This window comes from Canis lupus, chromosome 6 (genome assembly GCF_003254725.2).
Source record: "Canis lupus dingo isolate Sandy chromosome 6, ASM325472v2, whole genome shotgun sequence".
Classification (NCBI taxonomy): domain Eukaryota; kingdom Metazoa; phylum Chordata; class Mammalia; order Carnivora; family Canidae; genus Canis; species Canis lupus.
The window spans coordinates 22,319,483-22,344,981 of record NC_064248.1 but is presented as its reverse complement, the minus strand read 5'-3'; the positions used below and the strand labels follow the sequence as shown (position 1 = coordinate 22,344,981).

Here is a 25,499-nt window from a genome sequence, read left to right as displayed (position 1 = left end):
CCATTGGCACCCCCAAGTCATCTGCCCCTTCGGACGAGGTGACACAGCTCCTGGCAGCGGGCCTGGTGGGTGAGGTGTTTTCTCATGTAACTCTGATCGTACGAGATAAAGCCTGGTGTAGCCAAGTCCTCAGCAAGAAGGAAAGCAAACATAGCATTAAGACTCTGTCAACAAGGGTTTGGAAGGTAGGAGCCATCCAGGGCATACAAGTTCTGAGCCTGCCACCCCCTCTGAAACCCATCTTCGGCTCACCCCCTCCCCGAGAGGAAAGGAAAGGTCCTCCTGCAGACACTGTGGCAGGAATTGTCAAGATGCCAGAAACCCCAGGCAAATTTGCCTAGTGGATAGAATAGCCTTCCCTTTGGGGGTTCATTCAACATTCTGAATTTACAAAAAACAATAACAACAACAAACTCTAAATAACAGAAATTTTTGGAAAGCAGTTACAAATATTAGAGCACAAGCTGAAGTGTGCATCCAGCAAGTGTACTTCTCTCAAGCCTACACTCATCCCAACCAGTCCAGAATCCACCCACCCCCCAGAGGTCCATCTACATTCTAGGAAGCCTACATAAAAAAAAAATTCTGGGGCACTTGGGTGGCTCAGTTGGTTAAGCATGACCTTCAGCTCAGGTCATGATCTCCAGGTCCTGGGATCAAGCCCATGTCAGGCTTCCAGCTCAGCCAGGAGTCTGCTTCTCCCTCTCCCTCTGCCCCTCCCCCTGCTCATGCTCTCTCTCTCTCTCTCTCTCTCTTTCTAATGAATAAATAAAATCTTATTTACATTTTTTTTCCAGGGACGCCTGGGTGGCTCAGCGGTTGAACATCTGCCTTCAGCCCAGGGTGTGATCCTGGGATCACGAGTCCTGCATCAGGCTTTCTCCTGCTTCTGTCTCTCCCTGTGTCTCTGCCTCAGTCTCTGTGTGTGTGTGTCTTTCATGAATGAATGGATAAAATCTTTAAAAAAAATTATTCCATAATTCCCAATGCCCTAATTTTTTTAAAAAAAGATTTTATTTATTTATTCATGAGAGACATAGAAAGAGAGGCAGAGACACAGGCAGAGGGAGAAGCAGGCTCCATGCCGGGAGCCTGATGTGGGACTCGATCCCGGGTCTCCAGGATCACATCCTGGGCTGAAGGCGGCGCTAAACCGCTGAGCCACCAGGGCTGCCCTAATTAGCATTAGCCAATGCCCTAATTAGCATTTTTCCTGACAATCGATTTTTCCACATACACATGGGGTCCGGCTTATGATTATTTGCCTTTACCATGGTGCAAAGGTGATACATGTTCAGTAGAAACCATACTTGGAATTTTGAATTTGGATCTTTTCCCAGGCTGGTGACACATAGTATGATCCTCTCTCATGATGCTGGGCAGTGGCATCTTGAGAGTCAACAGTCAATACGCTCAAACCATTCTATACCCGTACGACAGTCTGTTCTCGATTTCAGTATAGTACCTCATCAGTTACATGACATATTCAACACTTTTTTTATAAAACATGCTCTGTGTTAAACGATTTTGCTAAATTGTAGGCTAATGTCAGTGTTCTGAATACCTTTAAGGCAGGTTAGGAGAGGCTGTGATATTCAGGAGGTTAGCTGTATTCAATGCATTTTTGACTTAGAATATTTTCAACTGGGACACCTGGGTGGCTCAGTGCTTGAGCGTCTGCCTTTGACCCAGGGCCTGATCCTGGAGACCCGGGATCGAGTCCCACGTCGGGCTCCCTGCATGGAGCCTGCTTCTCCCTCTGCCTGTGTCTCTGCCTCTCTCTCTGTCTCTCGTGAATAAATAAAGTTAAAAAAAAAAGAATATTTTCAACTTACCACGGGGTTATCAGGACGTAACCCACTGTAAGTTGAGAAAGATCTGTAGGTATGATATTGCTTTTATTGAGTAATATTCTCTCATAAAAAAATCCTCTTTTTTCCATGTTGCCATAAAAAATCATTTCCTCATTTGTTATACAAGCAGTATCTGTTCCTTGCAAAAACATTACAATATACAGTTTAAACTAAAAATGTTTTTTTAATGCCCCAAGATCCTTCCACCCAAACATAATCACTTTAAATACTTTGGTTAATCTTATCCAAACTTTTTTTCTATGCACATGGTTACCTATACATCCATAGTTTGTTTTTTGTTTTTTGTTTTGTTTTTGTTTTTTTTATTTATGATAGTCACAGAGAGAGAGAGAGAGAGAGAGGCAGAGACACAGGCAGAGGGAGAAGCAGGCTCCATGCACCGGAAGCCCGACGTGGGATTCGATCCCGGGTCTCCAGGATCGCGCCCTGGGCCAAAGGCAGGCGCCAAACCGCTGCGCCACCCAGGGATCCCCATAGTTTGTTTTAAACAGAAATAATTCACCATCCTTCTTAACAGCTCTGCAGCCTTTTATTGTGTGCCTGTATGGTGGTCTGTCCCATGCTTCTGGCCTGTTGTACATTTAGGTTTTCTTGCTGTGGGCATCTGTGTCCGTGCAGAGAAGCCAGGCAGTGAGGGTTTTGTTGCTATAAAGGGTGGTCCCCTTTCAAGCCCACCTGTGGTACTAGATCCCCAGGTGAGCAAGGAAATGACAAACCAGGAGCACTCAGGTCCTCCAAGGTTCAGCATATTGGCCAAAGGCCAGATGAATGCTTGTTTCTCCTTTAAAAGGCCATTCAAAAAGAAAGCGGGTTTTTCTGCAGCTGTAGCCACGTCTACGGTCTTGGGGCTCGTGGGCTTTCGGGCTGGGATGGCAGGACAAGGGGTAAGCTTCTCCTGGGGTAGAGACCTAGGTCTGGTAGTGAAGGAACCGACGGACAGAACAGGTTTGGTAAGAACACCCACCGCCACGTGCCATGCACGCCATGCACATTGCTGGGGGGCTGTCTTTGGGTTGCAGATGGTGAGGTGTTTTATCTAATCTGGTGAGTTTCTGAGGCAAGGGAGTCTTGCCTCGCTGAGTCTGTCTCCCTGTGCAGTGTGGCGTGTGGAGATGGTTTTTAGATGTTGTGCAAACAAACATCTTTCATCTCATCAGTAATTGTTTATGTTGAGGTGTATTAGAACACATATAATTGGTGACATCGAACCTGTGATTTTGGGGACACTCTGGCTTAGGACAAAGCTAAAGTAGGTGTTTAAGTAAAAACAAGAGTGAGTCAACAGAAAGAAAGATGGGTACCCAGATACAGCCCACACCGTGAAGGCACCACTCAACGTGGGCCCTTGGGCAGTGAGCAGTTCATCCCCGGGAACGAAAGCCAGCCGGCCATCCTCAGGTCCAGTTCTTGACCTGCCTTTGCTACCAGAGGCTTCTGTCTCCAGAGACGGCTTTTCAGACCTTCTTCATTCCTGCAGCGTAAGCTGGATGGAGAACCTAGAAGGTACTGGAAACAAACAGTCAGCACAGGTGCATCATCTGAGTTCCTAAAACCTGCAAGCTGCTCTGGTCTGGTCACCTTTGAACATGGGAGTCCTGTCCTGCAACACGGTAAATGCCTCTGATGGCTTTGCACCTGCACCCTAAGTCAGGCATCTATTTTTGAAGTAAGATTTTTTAATTTTTTTAGATTTTTTAAAAAAGATTTTTTAAATTTATTCATTAGAGACCCAGAGAGAGAGGCAGAGACATAGGCGAGGGAGAAGCAGCCTCGCCACTGGTAGCCTGATGCGGGACTCGATCCTGGGACCCCGGGATCACACCCTGAGCCAAAGGCAGATGCTCAACCACTGAGCCGCCCACGTGCCCCTGAAGTGAGATTTTTAAATAGATCTGTGTATCTGAGATTTTCTTTAGCCTCTGCATTGTCACGTTAGCATACGAAGGGGCCCCAGGGCTCTCCTGACCATTATTGCGGGTGGGGAGGGAGGAAAGTAGGTGTAAGCAGCCGTTCTTGGGGCCATGGATGCCTTGTTAGCACCAAGAGCCGCAGTTCACCATGAGTGTGCACGAAGCGTTCCCTCCCAAATGCCTCTCTCTTTCGGATGCTGTGATTGCTTTTCTGCGGTGCTGAGAGGCAAGGGCATGTGGTGTGAGAGCTCTGAGCAGAGGGGTCTGCAGGGCCCCAGGCCTCCATGGAGCTGGCTGGGGGTGGCGGGGTGGGGTGAGGAGGACCCCAGTTACGGCATCACATCTGGAGACCAGACCGGGTTTTCCAAGGACTCCAGTGCACGGTCCCTGCAAGGTGTGGCCGGGGTTCTTTCCAGCAGCAGCAGCAGCAGCAGCAGCAGCTCTGAGCACTTATCTGACACCATTACTCATCTTTCATCCCAGGACCAGCCAGACTGGCACAGCAAGGCCGCTTGGAGCTGCCAGGTGGACAGGATGGAGCCTGGCACCAGGTTAGGGTGGAGGTGGCGGCGGGCCCTGGCCCCACATGCTTTGCCCACCCCCACGCCGGCTTCTCTGGGGGTCACTGCTCTGTTCTGCGCCCTCCTGGGCTCTGTTCAGTGCCTGCAACGTTGGCTCCAGTGGGCTCTGCTCTTCCCAACACCCCAGATCACAAGGTTCATGTTCTAATTGGCCTCTTCAGGAAAGCTGGTTTCATCTTGCTTGGGGACAAAGGGAGAGTGCTGGCACGTGAGTCATCTGCAGGATGTCCCAGGAGGTGTGGGGAGAAGAGTGCATGGGCTGGGCTGGGGTCCCCAGTCCCGCAGCCGGACGCAGCCAGCCTTCCGCAGGGAGCTCACAGCTGTGCTTTCCCAAGATGGCTTAGAATTAGCACAGCAGGAAGGGATTCCGTATTGCAGGTCTGGGTTTGGCCTCTCCACCTACATCCTTGACTGGATGATGCCACTGGCTGCGTGAGGGTTGGGATGAATCCACCACCACAAGATCTGGGATAAGCGAAGAGCTTTATAGGAAAACCCAAAGGCCAGAGTCAGCAGCACAGAGATGTTTTTGATCTCTGAGGCTCCCCATCATCCTGCAGGGAGGCATGCTGGGGCCAGGGCACCTGCTGAAGTGGTGAGGGCTCCATTCCAGAGGAGGGACCCCCAACCCCCTGGGTCTTCCTTCATATGGGACAAGTGTGGCAAGTGACCTTCTCAGTGGCTGTGTACATGGCTGCTGGTGCCCACCAGGCTGGGTTTAGGTGCAGCTATTTATAGAAGTCTGGAAAGCCAGTTGCCAGCTGATGGAGACCATGGGATTTCCCTGCCAGGGAAGGACCCAGTCCCACAAGAAGTAGTCGGGGTGCCACTTTTCCAGTGGGTCATTTCTCCACGAATGACAATCCCAGTAACCTAGGGTGAATACCCAGGGTCATTTTGAATAATTCTGCTCCTTAAAATAATAATGACGGTGATAGTAATCGCAGCTACCATGTTTCAAGACCTACTATGTGACGGGCACTGTGCAAAGTGCTTCCCACACATTATCTCATTGAATCCTGCCAACAACCTAGGGGGCATAGGTACTGTTAGTCCCATTTGACAGAAGAGAAAATTAAGACTTGGAAGGCCAACATATTGTTGTCAAGAATGGGGGCCCTCCCCTGGGGAGACAGCAGAGCCAGGCCCTAACTGGGGGTCTGACTGCCCTAACATAGGCCAAACCCTATGCCATCCACCCCCTGATGGAAACATCCAGCATTTGCTGACCTAGCCAGGGCTATGGGATGCGCTTATCTGTGCCACGGATGGGAATTCCTGACTGCCCTTTGAGGGTGCTCCGTGCCCCATGGAATCCACCATCACCCCACCACAGAGTGAAGCTTTGGGACACCTACCCACATACCCCATGCCACCCCCAGATGCCACCCCTCAATGTGGAGCAGTGACCCCCAAGGACATCTCCACACAGTGCAGGAGTTGGGATAGAGGGATAGATGCATAGAGGGAGAGGGGAGTGACCCCCTCCATGGCCCCACCACAAAGCTTTGCTTTTTCCCAAAGCTTGGCCAGTATGCCTGGTGTTACAAAACATTTTAATCCCTGTGCATCTAATGGCTGCCATACAGAGTTTTTTGATCAAACTCCCACCTGCATAAATTCTCAAATCTAATGGCTCTTTTTAACTTTTTGCTTCTGTCTCCTGTGGGCATGTAGGCTATCTATATAAAGGCTGGGCTTGATTTATTTCTTTACTCTTTGTTTATTGCGGCATGCTCGGTGCCTAAACAGTGCTGAGCATACAGTAGGGGTTTAGTAAATATTTATAAGTGAATAGATGAAACATTGACACGATCCCAAATACAGAAGGTACAGAAGGAGTAACACATTTCAAAAGCCTCCTTCCCTGCCTGTGCCCCCAGCCACCCAGGTCTCCTTCTCGAAGGCAATTCATGTTACTGCTTTCCTAGGCAGCCTCTCCAGGATAGGCTCTGTGCCCACAAGTAAATGCCTTTATACTTCTATTTCCTCTTTTTTTTTTCTTTTTTTTACACAAATGCGCATGGGCGTTATATACTCTAATTCCCTCTATTTTCTCTAACTGGTATACCTTGGGAGCATTCTCTGTCTCTGATCAGACTATTCAGTGATCTCAAATAAGACGACCGTGTCTCCCCTCCTGGAGGAGCCACTTACTTATCCTCTCCATTAGTCACACTGAGTGTAACTTTATGGGAGGACCCCTAGATGTTGGTGTGCCGTAGCCTTGGGCAAATGAGGTGTGTGTGTACTCGTGGAGGAGGCGGCTGTGCCCATTGATTGCTACACTGCAAACTTCCCCAACACCCACCAGAGTGGGGTCAAGAAGTCAGGTGTCCCATCAAGTCTGTTGGTAGAAGTGGCTGGAAGCCAGGCGACCTGGTTTCTATATCCAGATCTGCCTCTGACTCACTCTGACGGTGGATAAGTCCCTCTGGCTCTAGTTAAGCCCTCTCTGTGAAATGGGCATAATTACAACTACCCCAACCTACTTAAAAGGAGGGCATGAGGATACATGACAAAATGGTTCAGCTAGGTAAGAAACCTACAGAGAATTTTCTAAAGGGTGATAAGCAAGATGATTTTTTAAAAATATTTTATTTATTTATTCATGAAAGAGAGAGAGAGAAAGAGGCACAGAGACATAGACAGAGGGAGACACAGGTTCCATGCAAGGAGCCCAATGTGGGACTCAATCCTGGGACCCTAGGATCATGCCCTGGGCCGAAGGCAAGCGCTAAACCACTGAGCCACCCCGGGATTCCCCAAAGCAAGATGATTTTAAGTTCCTTTTTTAAAGAGGGATAAATAAATAAATAAATAAATAAATAAATAAATAAATAAATACTCTTTTTTAAATAATTAAATTATTTTACTAGGCATTAGGAAAATATGGCTAACACATCAACCATATTTCACAGATATGGTGTTGCTGAGGGCTCATAGTATTGCTTAGGACAAAGCTGAATGTTTTTAAGGAAAAAAAAAGGGAGTTCGGTGGTGTTATACATTAAATGAATAATGATACAGGTGCTCCAGCAAGTCAGTGAAAATTGTGATTATGCAAAGGACTGGTGTTTGGGAAACATTGAATTAACAAGTGGGAGGAAAGTAAAATCAAACTTACAAATACTTATCTGAGGGATGCCTGGGTGGCTCAGCGGTTGAGCCTCTGCCTTCAGCAGCTCAGGGTGTGATCCTGGGGTCTGGGGATCGAGTCCCTCATCGGGCTCCCTGTGAGAAGCCTGCTTCTCCCTCTGCCTGTGTCTCTGCCTCTTTTCTCTCTGTGTATCTCTCATGAACAAATAAAGAAAATCCTGTAAAAAAATACTTATCTGAAACCCATTTTAAGGATGTCTTCAATCAGATGTCAATAAACTTTATTAATAGTTTAGGTTTTACTGGCCCCATTTGCAGCATATTCCTTTTTTTTTTTTTAACAATTCTTTAAAAATGTAAAAATCTTTCTTAGCCTCTGGTTTCACACAAAAACAGGCCTTGGGCTAGATTTTGAGCTGAGATTTGTAGGTTCTTGTAGTAAATTAAGGAGCTTATGGAACATAGTAGCTGCTAGTGCCCCCAATACAGGTAAAACAACCTGAATGGGATCCATGTATTAATGATTCTTATTTATTTATTTAAAATTTTTAAATTTATTCATTTGAGGCAGAGAGAGAGAGAGAGAGCATGAGCAGGGGGGAGATGCAGAGGGAAAGGGAGAAGCAGACTCCTTGCTGAGTCAGGAGTCCGATGCAGGGCTGGATCCCAGGACCCTGAGATCATGACCTAAGCCAAAGGCAGAGGCTTAACCATCTGAGCCACCCAGACACCCCTTATTTATTTATTTTAGGATTTTATTTATTTATTTGAGAGAGAGAACATGAGCGAGGGGAGGGGCAGAGGGCCAAGCAGACTCCCTGCTGAGCACAGAGCGTGACCCTGGGGCTCCATCCCAGGAACCTGAGATCATGACCTGAGCCAAAGTCAGACGCTTAACCAACTGAGCCAACCAGGCACCCAGACCTTTATCTATTAATAACGTTAATGTTCTACTTATTTCCCTGCCTTTCCAGTGTTGTAATGAACTCATGGATTTTTATGCATTTAATATGTTTCAATTAATTGCATAGTTTTTTAAAGATGCTCAAATTCTCCCATCATTGCCAGTGAGGACCCCTTCAAGAGTCCTCAACTGACCCCAGTCTTTGATGCCTTCCTTTGCTTTGGGTATGACACGATATCCCAGGCTTAGCCTCTACATTTCCTGCACCAAAACTGATATCAGGGGATCCCTGGGTGGCGCAGCAGTTTGGCGCCTGCCTTTGGCCCAGGGCACGATCCTGGAGACCCAGGATCGAATCCCACGTCGGGCTCCCGGTGCATGGAGCCTGCTTCTCCCTCTGCCTGTGTTTCTGCCTCTCTCTCTCTCTCTCTCTCTCTCTCTCTGTGACTATCATGAATAAATAAATAAAATCTTAAAAAAAAAAACTGTTATCAGCCATTTTTCCAAGAAGCCCTGGTTCCTTTTAGTTGGGAATGATATTTAGAGACCAAAATCTAGGTGCCTAGAATGCATGTAATATTTGCACATATAAATAGAAATGATGCCCAGGGTATGTCCTGGTCCCTGGAGAGATTCCGACCCCCCCTCTAAAAAATCCCTCTTCACCATCTCCAGCCTGCCGTGCTGATCCCCATCCATGACTCGGATCCTGGCCAGGAATCTCAGCCTGGCTTGGAAACAGTGAGTCAGTCATGTTCTGATGCTGCCTGCCCTGGCAGAGGCAGAAACATGAGAGATTTTCCAATAACCAGAGTCCAATCCATTTTCAGGCTAACCTTCAATTAACCATAAAAATCCCGCTACCCAGAACTCTTATTCCCTCATAACCTTAGATAATTGAGGTTTTACTGCAAAAATAAGTACAGGGGATTTTAATGAAAGCATCTGACCTACAATTTACAGGATTCACAAAGTCAGATGTCCATAGGAGCCAAAGCAGAGAATTTAAAAAAGGGAGTAAGATGAGCTGAGTATAAGAAAATAGGGACCCAGGGGATTTGGGGTGGGGGGAGCACACGTTCCATCTTAATGAGGGCGCTGCCACTTTTCATTTCTGGCAGAAAGTTGCCACATGGAGACAACTGTCAGATATTTGTTAGTTTTCAAAACATAAAAGTCTAGATTTTTAAGATGTGAACTCTTGTAATTTTATGGGGTTTTTTTTAAAGATTTTATTCAGTTATTCATGAGAGACACACAGAGAGAGGCAGAGACACAGGCAGAGAGAGAAGCAGGCTCCATGCAGGGAGCCGATGTGGGATTCAAACCTGGGTCTCCAGAATCACGCCCTGGGCCAAAGGCAGCACTAACCCACTGAGCCACTGGGCTGGCCCTAGAACTTTAAATATAAGTTACATACATTACTTCCATTTTAAATATTGTGTTTGAAAATAAATAAATAATAGCATTTGATGAGTTTTGACAAATGTATACATCCAGTTAGCCACCGTCTCAGCCAAGATCACCTCCCAAAAATTCTCTTGTATGCTCTTTTAGTCAATCCAGGGTCAGGGAATCACTGATCTGCTTTCTGTTCCTATAGATTAGTATGTCTTTTCTAGGGCTTCGTATAATGGAATCAGGTACTATGTACTCTTCTACATCTAGCTTTTAAAACTAGCATGTTTCCTTTTTCTCCTACCCACCTATTTTGTTCTATTTTTCAATAGTTGGTTCCTTTCTATTGCTGAATAGTATCCCATTGTATGAATGTGCCACAATTTATTTATTCACCTGCTGGTGGATACTTGGCTTGTTTCCAATTTGGGGTTATTAATGAATAAGCCTGCTGTGAATTTATACAAGTCTTTGCGTGAACATGTTTCCATTCTCTTGGATAATTAAAAGTGCAATTGGTACGTCATAAGTGTCCACTTAGCTTTCTGAGGAACTGCCCAACTGTGCCATTTTGCATCCCAGCCAACAGGGGTGGGCGGGAGAGTTCTAATTGCTCCACATCCTCGCTGACATTGAGTATTGTCCATCCTTCTAGGGGGTGGGAAATGGTGTCCCACTGCGGTTTTGATTTGCATTTCCCCCAATGACTAATGATGTTAAGCATCTTTTCATGTGCTTATGGGCCATTCATATATCTTCTTGTATGAGGCATCTTTTCTAATTTTTTGCCCATTATTTTGTTAGGTTGTCTCCTTCCTCAGTTGTAAGAATTCTTTATTCTGCATACAAATGCTTTTTCAGACATATTATTGCAAGTATTTTCTCCTAGTGTCCTGCTCTTTCTTAACAGTGTGTTTTGAAGAGCAGGTTTTAATTTTAGTATTTTAATAAAGTATAATTTATAGGGGTTGTTTTTCCTTTCATGATTCATGATTTTAGTGTCCTATCTAAAAGACATTTGCCTACCTAAGATTGCACAGATTTTCTCCTACGCTTCTTCTGAATGTTTTATAGTTTTAGCTCTCATGTTTAAGTCTCTAATTCAAGTTAATTTTTGTATGTAGTGTGAAGTAGGAGTTTAGATTCATTTTTTCTTACATGGATATGCATTCATGTCAGCATCTCTTCTTGAAAAGACAATCTTTTCTGCACTGAATCGCCTTGGTACCCTATAGATTGTTCTTCCTTTTCAAAACTGGATAGTTGTTGTTTTTTTCTATTTTAGTGATTAGAATTAAATCAACTCCAGAGGTAAATTTAGGGTTAATGGAGGTCTTAACAATATTGAGTCTTATGACCCATGAGTGTGGCATATCTTTTCACTAGGCTTTCCTTAAATTTTTTCTTTTTTTCTTTTGTTTTTAGAGAGGTGGTGGGGAGGAGCAGAGGGAGAGAAAGAGAATCTTAAGCATTCTCCATACTCAGCTCGGAGCCTGACATGGGGCTTGATCTCACAACCCTGAGATCATGACCTGAGCAGAAATCAAGAGTCAGACACTCAACCAACTGAGCCCCTCAGGTGCCCTTAATTTGAGTAATATTTTTTTAAAAAACCACTAAGGGTGCCAAGACAATTAAATGGGCAAAGAACAGTCTTGGTGATGGAATGAGCGGGTATCCACATGCAAAAAAACGAATTTGAACCCCTACCTCACTCCACAGACAAAAAACTAATGCAAATTAGAGTCACATGGCTGACTCAGTCCGAGGAGTGTGTGACTCTTGATCTCGGGGTTGTGAGTTTGGTTTTTTTTTGGGGGGGTTGTGAGTTTGAGCCCCACATTGGGTGTAGAGATTACTTAAATAAGTCTTTAAAAAATTAACTCAAATTGGATCCAAAGATCTAAATATGAGATAAAATTATGAAGCCCTTAGAATAAATCAAAGGAATAGGGATCCCTGGGTGGCGCAGTGGTTTGGCGCCTGCCTTTGGCCCAGGGCGCGATCCTGGAGATCTGGGATCGAATCCCATGTCGGGCTCCCGGTACATGGAGCCTGCTTCTCCCTCTGCCTGTGTCTCTGCCTCTCTCTCTCTCTCTCTCTCTCTGTGTGTGTGACTATCATGAATAAATAAATAAAATATTTAAAAAAAATAAATAAATCAAAGGAATAAATTTTTATGACCTTGGATTATGCAATGGATTCTTAGCTGTGACACCAAAGCACAAGCAACCAAAGAAACATAGACAAATTGGGCATCATCAAAAGTTTTTCATAACCCCAGAACAGAATATTTTTGCAAATCTTATATCTGACAAAGGACTTACACAGAATACATAAATAACTCTTACAACCTAATAATAAAAAGACAACCCAATTAAAATATGAGCAAAGGACCTGAAAAGACATTTTTCCAAAGATATGTTGACCGTATAGTGGGATATATTGGCCAAAAGTACATGAAAAGACGGACAGTATCACTAGCTCTTAGGAAAATGCAAATAAAAATGAAACCCCCATTAGGATGGCTAGAATAATTTTTTTATTGAATAATAACAAGCGTTGGAAGAGGATGTGGGCAAATGGAATCCTCATGCACTGCTAGTGGAATTTTAAAATAGTACAGCCACTTTATTATTTTTTTAAGATTTTATTTATTCATTCATGAGAGACACCGAGAGAGAGGCACATTTTATTTATCCATTCACCATCCATAATATGGAATATTATTTGGCAATAAAAAAAATGAAATACTGATCCATGCTACATGGAGGAACCCTGAAGACATTATGCTAAATGAAAAAAAAAAAGTCATAAAAGACCACATTAGGTATGGTTCCCTTTATATGAAATGTCCAAGATAGGCAAATCTATAGAGACAGACCCTGGGGCTGAAGGGTGGAGGGAGAAATGAGGAGAGACCCTAGTGGATACAGAGTTTCTGTGAGGGGAGATGAAAATGTTTGAAAATTTATTTGGATGGTTGAGCAACTCTGTGAATATACTAAACCCCACTGAATTCTACACTTTAAATGGATGAGTTATGTGGTACTGGAATTATATGTGGATAAAGCTGTTATTTTTAATTTAAAGATTTTATTTATTTATTCATGAGAGACAGAGGGAGACAGAGAGAGGCAGAAACACAGGGAGAAGGAGAAGCAGGCTCCATGCAGAGAGCCCGATGCAGGACTCGATCCCAGGACCCCAGGATCACACCCTGGGGCCGAAGGCAGACACTCAACTGCTGAACCACCCAGGCGTCCCCAAGCCATTATTTTTAAATGAGAATTATAAAAATGAATACCGTGCCAACAACAGAAACCACTTTTGCAAACCCAGTACAGCTCCTAGGTCACGATCTGCAACCTCTCATTCAGAAGGTTTGGAAGAACTGACCGTAGGACGAGCATTCCCGTGTCCCTTGTCAAGGTAATGGGTAGAGATATGCACTGTGTTCCCCGTTGTCCTGCCACCAGGACACTGAGTCAAATCTCAGGACAGGGGCACCTGGGTGGTTCAGTGGTTGAGCATCTGCCTTTGGCTCAGGACGTGATCCCGAGGTCCTGGGATCGAGTCCCACATCGGGTTCCCCACAGGGAGCCTGCTTCTCCCTCTGCCTGTGTCTCTGCCTCTCTCTCTCTGTGTCTCTCATGAGTAAATAAATAAAATCTTTAAAAAAAAAAAAAAAAAAAAAAAAAAAAACCTCAGGACAGATTTGTCTCTGAAAGCAAGTGTGTGTTTCCTCTTACAAGAATTCGGGGCACACAACACTTACTGTTGTATTTGTGGCCAGGAACGTTGAGCAAGATGCTAACCCAGTTTGGGGCCAAGATGCTAACCCAGTCTGGGATTCTCTGAAGTGTGACCGTGTCCACTGTGCCCGAGTCCATAAGTGGACGCAGTCTCCCCTTGGCTTGTTTGGGTTGGTTTCAGCTGTAAGCTGATTTAAACCTTCCTACACAAGCTGTGTATACATTCCAAACACAGACCATCTCCTCCCTTGGGGGTAAATCTGATGGGAACAACATAAAGCTGTTTGTAGCATTCATTGATTTTTACTTAGTTGATGGCCCACGGGACCAAACGAGGTAGGAGAGAAGCCGGCACTCCACAAACCTCTGTTATTCCTCTACCACTGCCACAGCTTTTGCTACATGGCATGCAATTGTTTACTGAATATTTTTCTGTATTTTTTCCGAAGATTTTATTTATTTATCTGAGAGAGAGATAGTGAGAGAGAGCACAGGTGGGGAGGGAGAGGGAGAAGCAGGCTCTCCACTGAGTGGGGAGCCTGACCTGGGGCTTGATCCCAGGACCCCAGGATCATGACCTGAGCTGAAGGCACAGACTTAACCGACTGAGCCACCCAGGCACCCCCTGATTATTTTTCTTTTTTTTTTTTTTAATTTTTATTTATTTATGATAGTCACAGAGAGAGAGAGAGGCAGAGACATAGGCAGAAGGAGAAGCAGGCTCCATGCAGGCTCCATGCACCAGGAGCCTGACGTGGGATTCGATCCTGGGCCTCCAGGATCGTGCCCTGGGCCAAAGGCAGGCGCCAAACCGCTGCGCCACCCAGGGATCCCCCCCTGATTATTTTTCTTTAAACACATTCCCCCCGCCCCACTTTTTTTTTTTAACTGAAGTGTTCTTGTGACAAGAGATCTTGCCATGAATAGGAGATCCCTCTCTTAAAAAGAAACCTGGTGAAAACAGAATGATGTTAATTCCAACTAGATACTGTCACCTGTAAAGTTCTGAGCCTGAGGCCTCATTGTTAATCCGGGAGATTATTGGGGGTTAAATAGATGCTAAGGGCCTGTTCATACCAAACCGACTTTCTCCTTGGATGAACCAGAATGATTAACTGAGAATGGCAAAGGGAGACATCAGAGAGGCCCTTTGTCTGGTTCTCCCATGGCAGTTTATTGGAGCCTCACGTGCTATTCACCTATTAGCCCTTGGGGTGCCAGACTATGAAGACAGACAAAGCTCCAGTTCTTCCCAAATTTATAGTTGTGGATAATAATGTCTAAGAATTAAATAATGCACGCACCATCTTGCAGTACCCGGGTCATTATAAACACGTGTACTTGACAGGGCCCTTGGAGTTGTTACTACTGTGATCACTATAACTTCATTTTCCCAGAGCAGGGAATGGGCCCTCTAGGGAAAGATGGGGGGTGGGTTAATCTGCGAACGTCCCTGTTAGAGCCATGATGGCCTGAGCAGGCACACGGAGCTTGATTTCCATCAGAGAGCAGAGGCATTGGAGGGGAAAGCCTTTAATGCTTTGGCCAGGAAAGTGGGGGATATTAATGTGTCAGAAAGGTAGGTCAGCAGTGAACATGCTTGAGCAAGTTTAAGATCTCTGTTTAGATATGAAGGTCTGGCATTACCCATTTGCTGTTTGGTGAAGTTCCAGGGACCGTGCTGGGCTTATCAGGAATACAGAGCTGCTATTCTCACAGGACTTATTATCTCATAGGAATGAGATGCCACAGGCAGAAGTATGATACAGGGTAGAATGAGGTGAAGTTCTTTCTTTGTTAAGATTTTAGTGGTTACAAATGATAGACACCCAGTCTGCATCAGCATAAGTAAGAAAGAAAATGTATTGGTTCTTGTATCTGCTGAGTCTAAAAATAAATGGTTTCAGGAGTGGCTGGATCCAGGTGTTCAAATGTCAGAAATCACTCTCTCCATCGTGTGGCTCTGTTTTCCCCTGTGTTGGCTGTATTCTCAGGCAGTCTCCCTGTTTGTGGTACCAAATAGCTTTAAAAAAAAAGAGAGATAGCATAAAAGGAGTCTCTGCCTCAGTTATAATGGCATAAAGTAATAAAATTGAGTCTCAACATCCAAACGGGTTAATATGAGTACCCTCAGATTAGGGGCGGAGTCAACCTGGCAGCTCACAGCAGCTGAGGCTGGGGGAGGGGCGGTTCCCCTGAGGACACACAGAGCCAGGGGGAAAGGACGCTGGACCAGCAGACACTGCACCGCCCACCACAGTGCCCCCCCGCCCCACAAGAGGCAGCAGCTCTGAGAAGAGGGAGAGAGTCACTCCAGCCAGGGAGTCAGGACAGCTGCAGGCAGGAGGTGGCCTTTGACCAATTGGGGCTCCAGGGATAGAGCTGGGGTGCTCCAGAAGCAGGTTCCTTCTTTGTCTGCGGGAGAAGGAGGGAGGAAACAGGTTAAAACTACCTGAGAAGCCATCAGGTGCAAGGCTCTGTGACAAGTATCTTGGTTCATCTTCACAAGAACGCTGTCTCCTCATGCAGGTGAGGATCAGAGTCTCAGAAAGAAAGAGTAGATCCTTCTCAACAACCCACAGCTAGCCCTGATGCTGCTCCTGGGCCCACCCTCACACACCCCCCCCACCTTCCTGTCCGTGTCTTTCCAGATGGCGGGTTTGAGGGCATCACGCCTCCACGCCTCCAAATCCTAAACGTGGCCCACAAGGTCCTGCTCACCTCTCCAGGCTCCCTCCGCCTCAGAGCCTTTGCTCCTGCCGTCCCTGCCACCTGAGTGACCCCCTCCACTCCTCTTCACCTAGTTAACTCAGCTTCTCGGGGGACTCTCAGCTGACGGGTTGGGGTGGAGGGTGCTTCTGTAAGAAGGATAGCTGACGGGTGCCAGGTAGCCATCCACACGCTACATATTTTCATTCAATCTTCACAACAACCCATGAGGGAGAGGCATTTTTTTTAATGATTTTTATTTATTTATTCATGAGAGATGCAGAGAGAGAGGCAGAGAGACACAGGCAGAGGGAGAAGCAGGCTCCCTGCAGGGAGCCCGACCTGGGACTCCATCCCAGGACCCCAGGATCATGCCCTGAGCCAAAGGCAGACGCTCAACCACTGAGCCACCCAGGGTCCCAGGAGAGGCATTATTATCCGCATTTACAGATGAGGACCCAGAGGCACTGGGAAAGTGATTGGCCCCAAGTCACCCAGCTAGAAAGTGGTGGAGCTGAGATTCAAAGCACACATTTCAGCTGGTTCTTCACCACCACCCCTTACTGCCTCTGGGACCTCAGAGCACAGGGTCCCAAGCCTTCCTACCATATTTCATAGCTACACACTTTGGATGGATTATTTGACGAACATCTGTCTCACCCACCTGCTTACAGCTTGTAATAAAGGTAGCTGATGGGGTGCCTGGGTGGCTCTGTCGATTAAGCTTCGGACTCCTGATTTCAGCTCAGGTCATGATGGCAGGGTCGTGAGATCGAGCCCCACGACCCACACTCTGCCCCCACTCTCCCATACTCTCTCTAAAGAAATAAATAAATAATAAAACGAATTGAATAAATTAAATACATACATACATAAATAAAGGTAGCCAGCACATTGGGCACTTAGTCTGAGCCGGGCACTGTATTAGCCCATTTTATGCATCACCTCGTTTCACCCTGTCAGCAATTCTGTACATTAGGTACAATCACCCCATTTTACAGACAGGGTTCCTAAGGAGTTGAGAGTTTAAGTAACTTGTCCACTAGGCTGAAAATTCCCAGGAGGCAGAAACCTTGCTTGTTTTGCCCATTGTTGAATCCAGAGGGACTAATTCAGTATCTGGCATACAGCAGGCATTCAATACATGCTCTTTTTTTTTTTTTTTTGGTTGGATGCGTGGAGGAAAGATGGCCGGGAAGGAGAGAGGGAAGGAGTGGAGGGAGGGGAGGGGCGGGATGGAGAGGGGGCAGGGAGAAAGGGGGACGGAGGGCTGGGATGTGGCTGCCCCTGCGCAGCACCCCCCACACACACCTGGCCTTGGTGTCTCCGTGCAGGGGCCACGATGCACCTGAAGAAGTACCTGCTGAAGGGCCTGCACCGGCTGCAGAAGGGCCCGGGCTACTCGTACAAGGAGCTGCTGGTGTGGTACTGTAACAACACCAACACCCACGGCCCCAAGCGCATCATCTGCGAGGGGCCCAAGAAGAAGGCCATGTGGTTCCTGATCACGCTGCTCTTCACCTCCCTGGTCTGCTGGCAGTGGGGCGTCTTCATCAGGACCTACCTGAGCTGGGAGGTCAGCGTGTCCCTCTCCCTCGGCTTCAAGACCATGGACTTCCCCGCCGTCACCATCTGCAACGCCAGCCCCTTCCAGTAGGTGCTCCCGGGGAGCTCTCCGCCTCCCTCCCTCCCCCCTTCTCCCCCCACCTCCTCCCCCTCCCTCCCTCTCTCTTTCCTTGCCCCCCTTCCTTTCTCTCCCCCTCCCTCTGGCCCTCCTCATCCACCTCCCTGTCTCCATCCCCTCTCTTCTCCCGCCCTTCCCTCTCCTTCCTTCTCTTCCCTCCAGATTCCTTTTCTTTCCGTCCTCCCTCCCCTTCCCCTCCTTGTGCTCTTTCTCTCTCTCTCTCCCTCTTTGCTTCAGCCCTTTGCAGCAAGCACCTCGCAAAATCCCTGCAAAATCCCTGCTCGTCCTGGGCTTTAAGAGAACCTAGGGGCGTCTGGCCGGCTCAGTGGGTAGAGCGTGCAGACTCTTGATCTGGGGGTTGTGAGTTGGAGCCGCATGTTGAGTGTAAAGGTGACTTAAACATAAAGTCTTTAAAGGGAACCTAAAAATATACCTGGTGGCCTCTGCCGTCAGGCTCACCGGTGCCCGGGACTGAATCAACCAGTGTGGATTTCTGAGCACCTGCTGCGTGCCCCAGGCTGTGCCAGGGCAGGAGGACCGCAGCAATGGATAAAACGAGGTTCCCACCCTCTTCCCAGCCTCCCAGAGCAAAAGGACATTAATGTTTTTTGCCCCATAAATATTGAATTAATTCCAATTATGATGATAAACAATATATAGCAACGCTACATCAAGGGCTTATGAGTTGTCAGGCAGCGTGCTGAGTGTTTTTTGGTTGATTTGTGGAATTCTCACCCACACAACCACCTAGGGGGTGGGCGCTACCGTGATAGCCCCAGCTTAGAGGTCCGCAAAATGGAGATTCAGAGAGGTGAGGGAACTTGCCCAGGGACACACAACGAACAACTGTGGAATTGGAGCCCAGGCCTGATGTGACTGCAGAGGTGCCACTGTTCAAGCACTTGATGGCAAGGCCTCTGAAAGGGACACACGGAGCGGCCCAACCTGGCCAGGGTTGAGGAGAGGCAGGGGGTCAGTCAGAGAACACCCCCCAAGGGATGAGTAGCAGTTAGCAAGGTGGAATGAAGAGGGCCCCACGCGAAGGACACCTGCAGAGGCCCTGGAATGGGACAGAGTTGGTGCTTTCAAGGAACCGAAGGAAGGGCCAGCATGGCTGAGTCAGAGAGAACATTCTTGTCCAAAAGAAGGTCCTGGAAGCGAATTCATACTTCCTGATTCTGTCTCTAGTTATCAGCAAGTCCCTTCTTTCTAGTAATCGGGCTCCTGCCTACTGGGGTGGATCCCTGGGGCTGCTCAAGAGAACCCGGAGTAATCATAGTACCAACCCCACCCTGTCCAGCGCCTGTTCTGGACGCTTTATAAGCATCACCTCACTGAATCCTCCTAACAGCCCTCCAGGGTAAATACTCTCTAATCCCCCTCATTCTGTAGACAGAGATCGGAGCCTCAGAGGTGCTAACTTGCCCAAGGTCACAGAGATATTGAGTGGCATGTCAGGATTCGAACCCAGACCTCCTGCCAGGCCCCACCACGCTTGACAGCAGCTGTGGACATCCAGGCCCTAATAGCAGCCGCATCCCCACCGCCCGCCACCCTCCCCAGTCCTCCTCGTCCTGTGCATACACAGGAGGCTGGTTTAATGATCAGGGGACAGGAGGTGTCCACAGCTGAAGCTGATGCCAGCTCGGGGTGCTCTGCCCCTTTGTACCAGGACGTGAGCCTGTGGCCCGGGTCTAACACTCACTCCTGCTAATGTCTTCACACTGCCCTGGTGACCACACTGTGTGGCAGAGGCTGGGATAGATCCGGAGGGGTCACTCCCTGGCGTGGACACATTTCTTCCAGACTGACCGGTCACCCTTTGCAACATGGGGGGAGCCCAGCCCCACGCTCCCAACCACCTCCTGCCTCCTGAAACTGGATCCTCTTCCCAAAGTCACTGCTGGAGAATTGGGACCTCGGGATCACAGACCTGTCCCTCCTCCCTACATTTTTTTGTGTCCTCCTGGGAGGGAGCTCGAGAACCTCTGGGCAGGAACAGCAGCACGCCTGCTGCTCCAAACCCAGGTTCCCTCCTCAGCTCTACCGCTCTACAGCGGGGTGGGCTCGGGAGATCACAGCGACTTGCAGGGTTTCCTGATCCTTCCCTGGGGAGCATCACAGAATTGTGGGGAAGATCAAATAAAGCGTCCGAAGCACCTAGCGCTGGCACACGGCAAGCAATCGCTGACCATGGGCTGTTTCGAGTTGTTCTCATTAGAATGTGACCTTCGGAAGGAAGGGGACCGGGACACCTGGGTGGCTCAGCGGTTGAGCACCTGCCTTCGGCTCAGGGCGTGATCCCAGGTCTGGGGATCGAGTCCCACATCGGGCTCCCTATGTCTCTGCCTCTCTCTCTCTGCCTCTCATGAGTAAATAAATAAAATCTTTAAAAAAAAACACACACACACATAAGGAAAGGGACCCCATGTGTCTTGTTCACTGTTGTATCTCTGTGCTCTGCACGGTGCCCGGCACATAGTAGGTGCTCAGTGCGTACTCGGTGAATGACTAGGTGAGCAGGTGGGTGGAAGGAGACATGGACGCCTGGGCCGGCGGGTGGGCAGAGAGGCAGGGGCTCGGGGGCAGCCAGGCTGGAGCGAGGGGGGAGTCCCAGAGGCCCCTGCCCCCTGACCGGCCCCCTCCCCACCCAGGTATTCCAAAGTCAAGCATTTGCTGAGGGATCTGGATGAACTCATGGAAGCTGTCCTGGAAAGGATCCTGGCTCCCGAGCACAGCGATGCCAATGCCACTAGGACCCTGAACGTCACCATGTGGAACTACACGCCGCTGGTTCTTATCAACGAGCAGAACCCCCACCGCCCGGTGGTCCTTGACCTCTTTGGGGACATCCACAATGGCTCAGCGAGCAGCAGCCCAGCACCAGCAAGGTCCTGCACTGTGCACGGGTGCAAAGTGGCCATGAGACTAGTAAGTGGGCCCTGGACCCAGGGGGGCGGGTGGGAGTGTCTTTCCTTTTGTAATCTGGGTCTTGCGGGGGGTAAGGCAGGCTGGAAGCCAGGGCCTATTTTGTATGTTTACAAAGCTCTTATTCTTTTTTTTTAATAGAAGTAGCTAGTATGTTAGTCAAGATCCTATTGGATGCCAGTAACCCAGGTCTAACTAGTTCAAGCAAAACAGAGAATTCACTGGCTCATATGCTGAGAAGTTGGGTTCAGGTCTGGCTGGATCCAGGCATTCACATGCTGCCATCAGGACTCTACCTCTCCATTTTTGTTCAGGTTTCTCCCAGTTGACCCCACTCCCTGGCAGGCTCTCTCCATGTGGGGGGTCTTGGCAACGCCAGACATACACCCCATCGGCTCAGCACTCACCCCAGAAACAGAACTCCTCTTCCCCTACTGTGCCAGCAAAAGTCCTGGGACTGTCTCATCGGGTCACATGTTCACTCCTCAACCAGTCCCCGTGGGCCGGAGAATGGGCTTTCCTGATCTGCCAGTCACAGGTCTGTGTCCTGGGGCTGAGGTGATGTCAGCCTCGACCCCATGGACCCAGTGAGGGGGAAAGGGAGCTTCACAGAAGAAGGAATTAAGTCTTAACTATCAAAAGACAGGGACATACATGTGGGGCAGGTAAAAACCCACAGCCACGCAGTACAGTCTGATGCAGGGATGCCTGCAAGCCCGCAAGTGAGAAGGTTCCTTGTCTGTGCCTCTAGGTCTATGGAGCTCCCTAACTGTACAGACCCCTGGTCCCCACTCCCGGAGAATCTGAACGGGGCTAGGAATCTGTATTGTTAACAGACTCCCTGGTGATTCTGATGGTCCCCTTGGTTGGGGACCCAGGCTGTGACCATACACTCCCCAGAAGGAGGCTCCTGACCTCCACTGGGATGGGACTCCACCTGCGTCCCCCTAAAACCAGCAGACAGTGCAAGACTCCAGAGTCCCCATGCCAGCTCTGACCCAGCATTCTGCTATTTTTTTGGTGCAGTTACTTGGCTTTCTGTGTCTGGCTCCTCACCTGTGAAGCAGGCTTGTTCCCGCTGGCCGCACCAGCTGTCAGGGTCAGGCTCTGTGTGTGTGCACGCGGGGTGCATGCGGTGTGTGCATGCGTATGCATGTGTAGCGGGGAGGGGGGTCTGCTGGCCTTGTTCCCTCATGATGATGGAGTAGGGTTGCTGTACAAATCAAATGCGGTAATAGAAAGCTCTCAGCAGGGGCACCTGGGTGGCTCAGTGGTTGAGCATCTGCCTTTGGCTCAGGTCATGGTCCTGGGGTCCTGGGTTTGAGTCCTGCATCGGGATCCCTGCTTCTCCCTCTGCCTATGTCTCTGCCTCTCTCTCTCTCTCTCTCTCTCTCTCTCTCTGTCATAAATAAATAAATAAATAAATAAATAAATAAATAAATAAATCTAAGAAAAAAAAACAAAAAAACAAGCAAGCCCTCAGCACAGAGCCTGGGATAGTGAGTACTAAGTATTATGGTCAGGGATCCCTGGGTGGCGCAGCGGTTTGGCACCTGCCTTTGGCCCAGGGCGCAATCCTGGAGACCCGGGATCGAATCCCACATCGGGCTCACGGTGCATGGAGCCTGCTTCTCCCTCTGCCTGTGTCTCTGCCTCTCTCTCTTGCTCTCTCTCTCTGACTATCATAAATAAATAACAATTTTAAAAAAATTTAAAAGTATTATGGTCATCTCCCTAAGGAGAGACAAGGAGACCTCCAAGAGCGGGCCTGAGGGTGGTGACCCTGGCTGGCCCTGGGGAGGGCAGTCATCTCAGAACATTGAGAAGCTCCTCCCAGCCTCCTGGGTTCCAGAAGGAAGGCCTACTGTGAGGGCAGATAGAGGCAGAGTAGTTGAGGCCAGAGTCCTGGGCCTGTGTCCGTGCTGCATCTGCACAGCGACCTGGGCATCATGGTGGGCCAGCTGTGGTGACAGGGAGGGGGGGTCCTGCACAAGACCCATGTCCTTCCCCCAGTGAGAGAGAGGGAGCCTGGAGCCTCGAGTCCTTCATGGGCCACACGGCCTCCAGAGAGCTGCCTCTGGAAGTCTCGAGGAGGCCAGGAAAGGAGTCAGGGAAGGAGGAGGGCCCGGGTGCGTCTGTCTCTGTGCCCACAGGAGCATGAATGGGGATCATCTAGGTGTGGGCCGGGAGAAAGTTTGGATATGGGCATGTGTAGCTGTGGCCATGAGATCACGTGGCTGTGGTTATCAGGACATGGGCATCTGTCTGCGTGTACATGTGTGCGCATGTGCATGTGTGCATGCGTGTCATCGCTCATGCATACAGCTACGTGTGGGGGTCCCCGGCGACCCCGCGGGAGGGGACAGCCCCAAGCACTGCGAGCGTGAGTGTGAGCACACTGCCCACCGGCTCACAGCTGTGCAGCCTGGGGAAGGACAGCTGGGGGACCTGGCCTTAGGGGCAGAGCCAGGGTGGGGGGGACCCTGCACCCACAAGGACCCCCGTTGACTTCTGCAGTGCAGCCTCAACGGGACTGTGTGCACCTTCCGGAACTTCACCAGCGCCACCCAGGCCGTGACGGAGTGGTACCTCCTGCAGGCCACCAACATCTTCTCGCAGGTGCCACAGCGCGAGCTGGTGGAGATGAGCTACCCCGCCGAGCGGCTGATCCTGGCCTGCCTGTTCGGGGCCGAGCCCTGCAGCTACAGGTGAGAGCTGCCCCCACAGCCCGGGCGATGAGGCGGGGACGGGGGAGGCCCGTGAGGACGAGGGAATCGCTTCAGGACACATCTGGAAGGAAAGGAGGAGGAAGGGGGAAAGAGCTAAGTGCGGCCATGGGCTCAGGGGCCGTCGGCTCCATCCGTGGGGCATCTGGAGCATGAGCTGCACCACGGGATTGAACTCCTGAGGGGCCAGCCTTTTGTCCCCCTTGCGTCGGTCCCTCACGGGCCATGTGCCACCCCAGAAGGATGGGGTGGGGCCCCCTAAATTCCCAGGCTGGAGGGCTGCAGAGGGGGCAGCTGTAGGGGCCTAGCCTCCAGCACCCGGCGGCTGAGGGGTCTGGGTGGGCCCCCTGGCACCTACAGCCCTGAGTCCCATCCCTGACCGTCCACCTCTGAAGCCCCCCAGGAGGACAGCGGAGTGGGCCCAGGTCAGCATTAGAACAGGGCCCTGGGAGCCTTCGCGGTCATCCCTGGCAGCCCCCAAGGTTGAGAGGATGGCAGAGTGAAAACAGCATTCACCCCAAAAGCCTGCGGCTCGTAGAGTGGGTCCCCAGGCCCCCGCGTCCTTTGCCTCCCCTGCGCCCCGGCATCTCCAGAGCAGGATCAGGCCTGGAGCCTGGGCCCGGGCACAGCTGCTGTGGCCGCAGGGCCCCCCAGGCCTCAGGCCAGACCTCCAGGTGTGTGGGGCCCAGGTGTGCGGGGCCCAGGTGGTCTGGGGCTTCATGGTCTCGCGCTCCAGGCCTCTGGAGAAGTCCACAGAGTCCTGCCACTTCTGGTGTCACCCTCCAGGGACTGTGCCTGAGCCCAGCTCTCTCCACCCACCAGCCCCCAGGAAGCTCTAATGAGCGTCTGCTGATCGCTGGGGGACCCTCGGTTCCCGCAAGCGCACAGGAGCAGGCATTGTGCAGGCAGTGCCAAGGACCCCAGGGCTGTGGAGCCCGCAGAGCTGCAGCCCTGGCCGCATGGTGTGAACTGGAAAGGTGTGACCGGCGGGCGGAAAAGTATGGCACACTGTCCCTGCCGACAGGACGTGGCGTGCCCACGGCGGCAGCTTGGCTGGCTCCTCGCTGGCTGGGTTCCAACCCCTCGCTCTCAGCCGGTGGCCTTTGCTCAGCGCACCCCTGCCCGGCGGCTCCTGGCAACCCTCCCATCGGGCGGCAGTCCTGAGTGGACTGGTGTGTCACATCCGCACGGTCACCTTTGCCCTCTCAGTGAGTGAGAGATGTCAGGCTCTGACTCCAAGTATATGGCCCACCTGCCCAGGGAGAGTGGCCCTGGCCTGGGGGCGAGGTGCGGAAGTGGGTCCGCTAGGGTCTCCAGGGATCTACTCTCAGGTCCCCGATGCCTGGAGTGTGCACCCCTGCCACCGGGGGGTCTCGGTGTGGGAAGATACCCATTGTGCCTACGGCATGGCTCCGTTGCGGGCAGCCCCAGCACTGGGGATGCACACTTGCTGCCAACGTGGCACCCTCCAAAAAGCAAAGCAGGTCCCATTGGGTTACGGGGACTGAGACTGAGCAACAGGTGGTCCCCCAAAGAGAAGCTGAGCTGTTCCCAGAGACGGAGGAACGGATAGCTTCGGGGCAGGCAAAGCAGCCAGCATCGGCCACGCAACTTGTGTGGTGTGGCTGCGGCTGGGGAGGGACTCTGGTGAAGGGGTCAAGGCCGGGCTGGGCGGTCAGAGCCCTGGGTTCACATCCTCGCTCCATCTTACAAGCTTAAACAAGGTTCACCGTGATGGGCCTCAGTTTTCCTCTTCCGTAACGTGGGGTAATAACATGCCTACTCTGGGGGGTTATTTTGAGCATTAAAGTTAATATGCCGACAGTAGGGCTGGCCCCGATACGTAATAGTTATTATTGTCATTAAACCCACATTTGACAAAGAACTCATTATTCAGTAATGATGCTAAAGTTCATGGAGCACTTCTGATG

The 25,499-nt window shown here is 49.8% G+C and overlaps 1 protein-coding gene and 1 long non-coding RNA gene across 2 annotated transcripts in view; one reads left to right on the top strand and one right to left on the bottom strand.

The window, feature by feature from the left end:
• Window positions 1-25,499, top strand: part of SCNN1B (sodium channel epithelial 1 subunit beta) — a 60,450-nt gene that overhangs the window by 19,373 nt on the left and 15,578 nt on the right. The window contains exons 2-4 of the mRNA XM_025416188.3: window positions 17,565-17,883; window positions 20,569-20,845; window positions 23,360-23,550. Of these exons, the coding sequence (XP_025271973.1) occupies window positions 17,573-17,883; window positions 20,569-20,845; window positions 23,360-23,550 (779 nt within the window). The 5' untranslated portion in view covers window positions 17,565-17,572. The remainder of the gene's footprint in view (window positions 1-17,564; window positions 17,884-20,568; window positions 20,846-23,359; window positions 23,551-25,499) is intronic.
• LOC112640244 (uncharacterized) lies at window positions 15,361-17,717 on the bottom strand. The gene is made up of 3 exons (XR_003123927.3): window positions 17,542-17,717; window positions 16,895-17,048; window positions 15,361-15,936 (listed from the first exon to the last, which is right to left on the bottom strand). It is a non-coding gene; the product is annotated as an uncharacterized LOC112640244 (long non-coding RNA).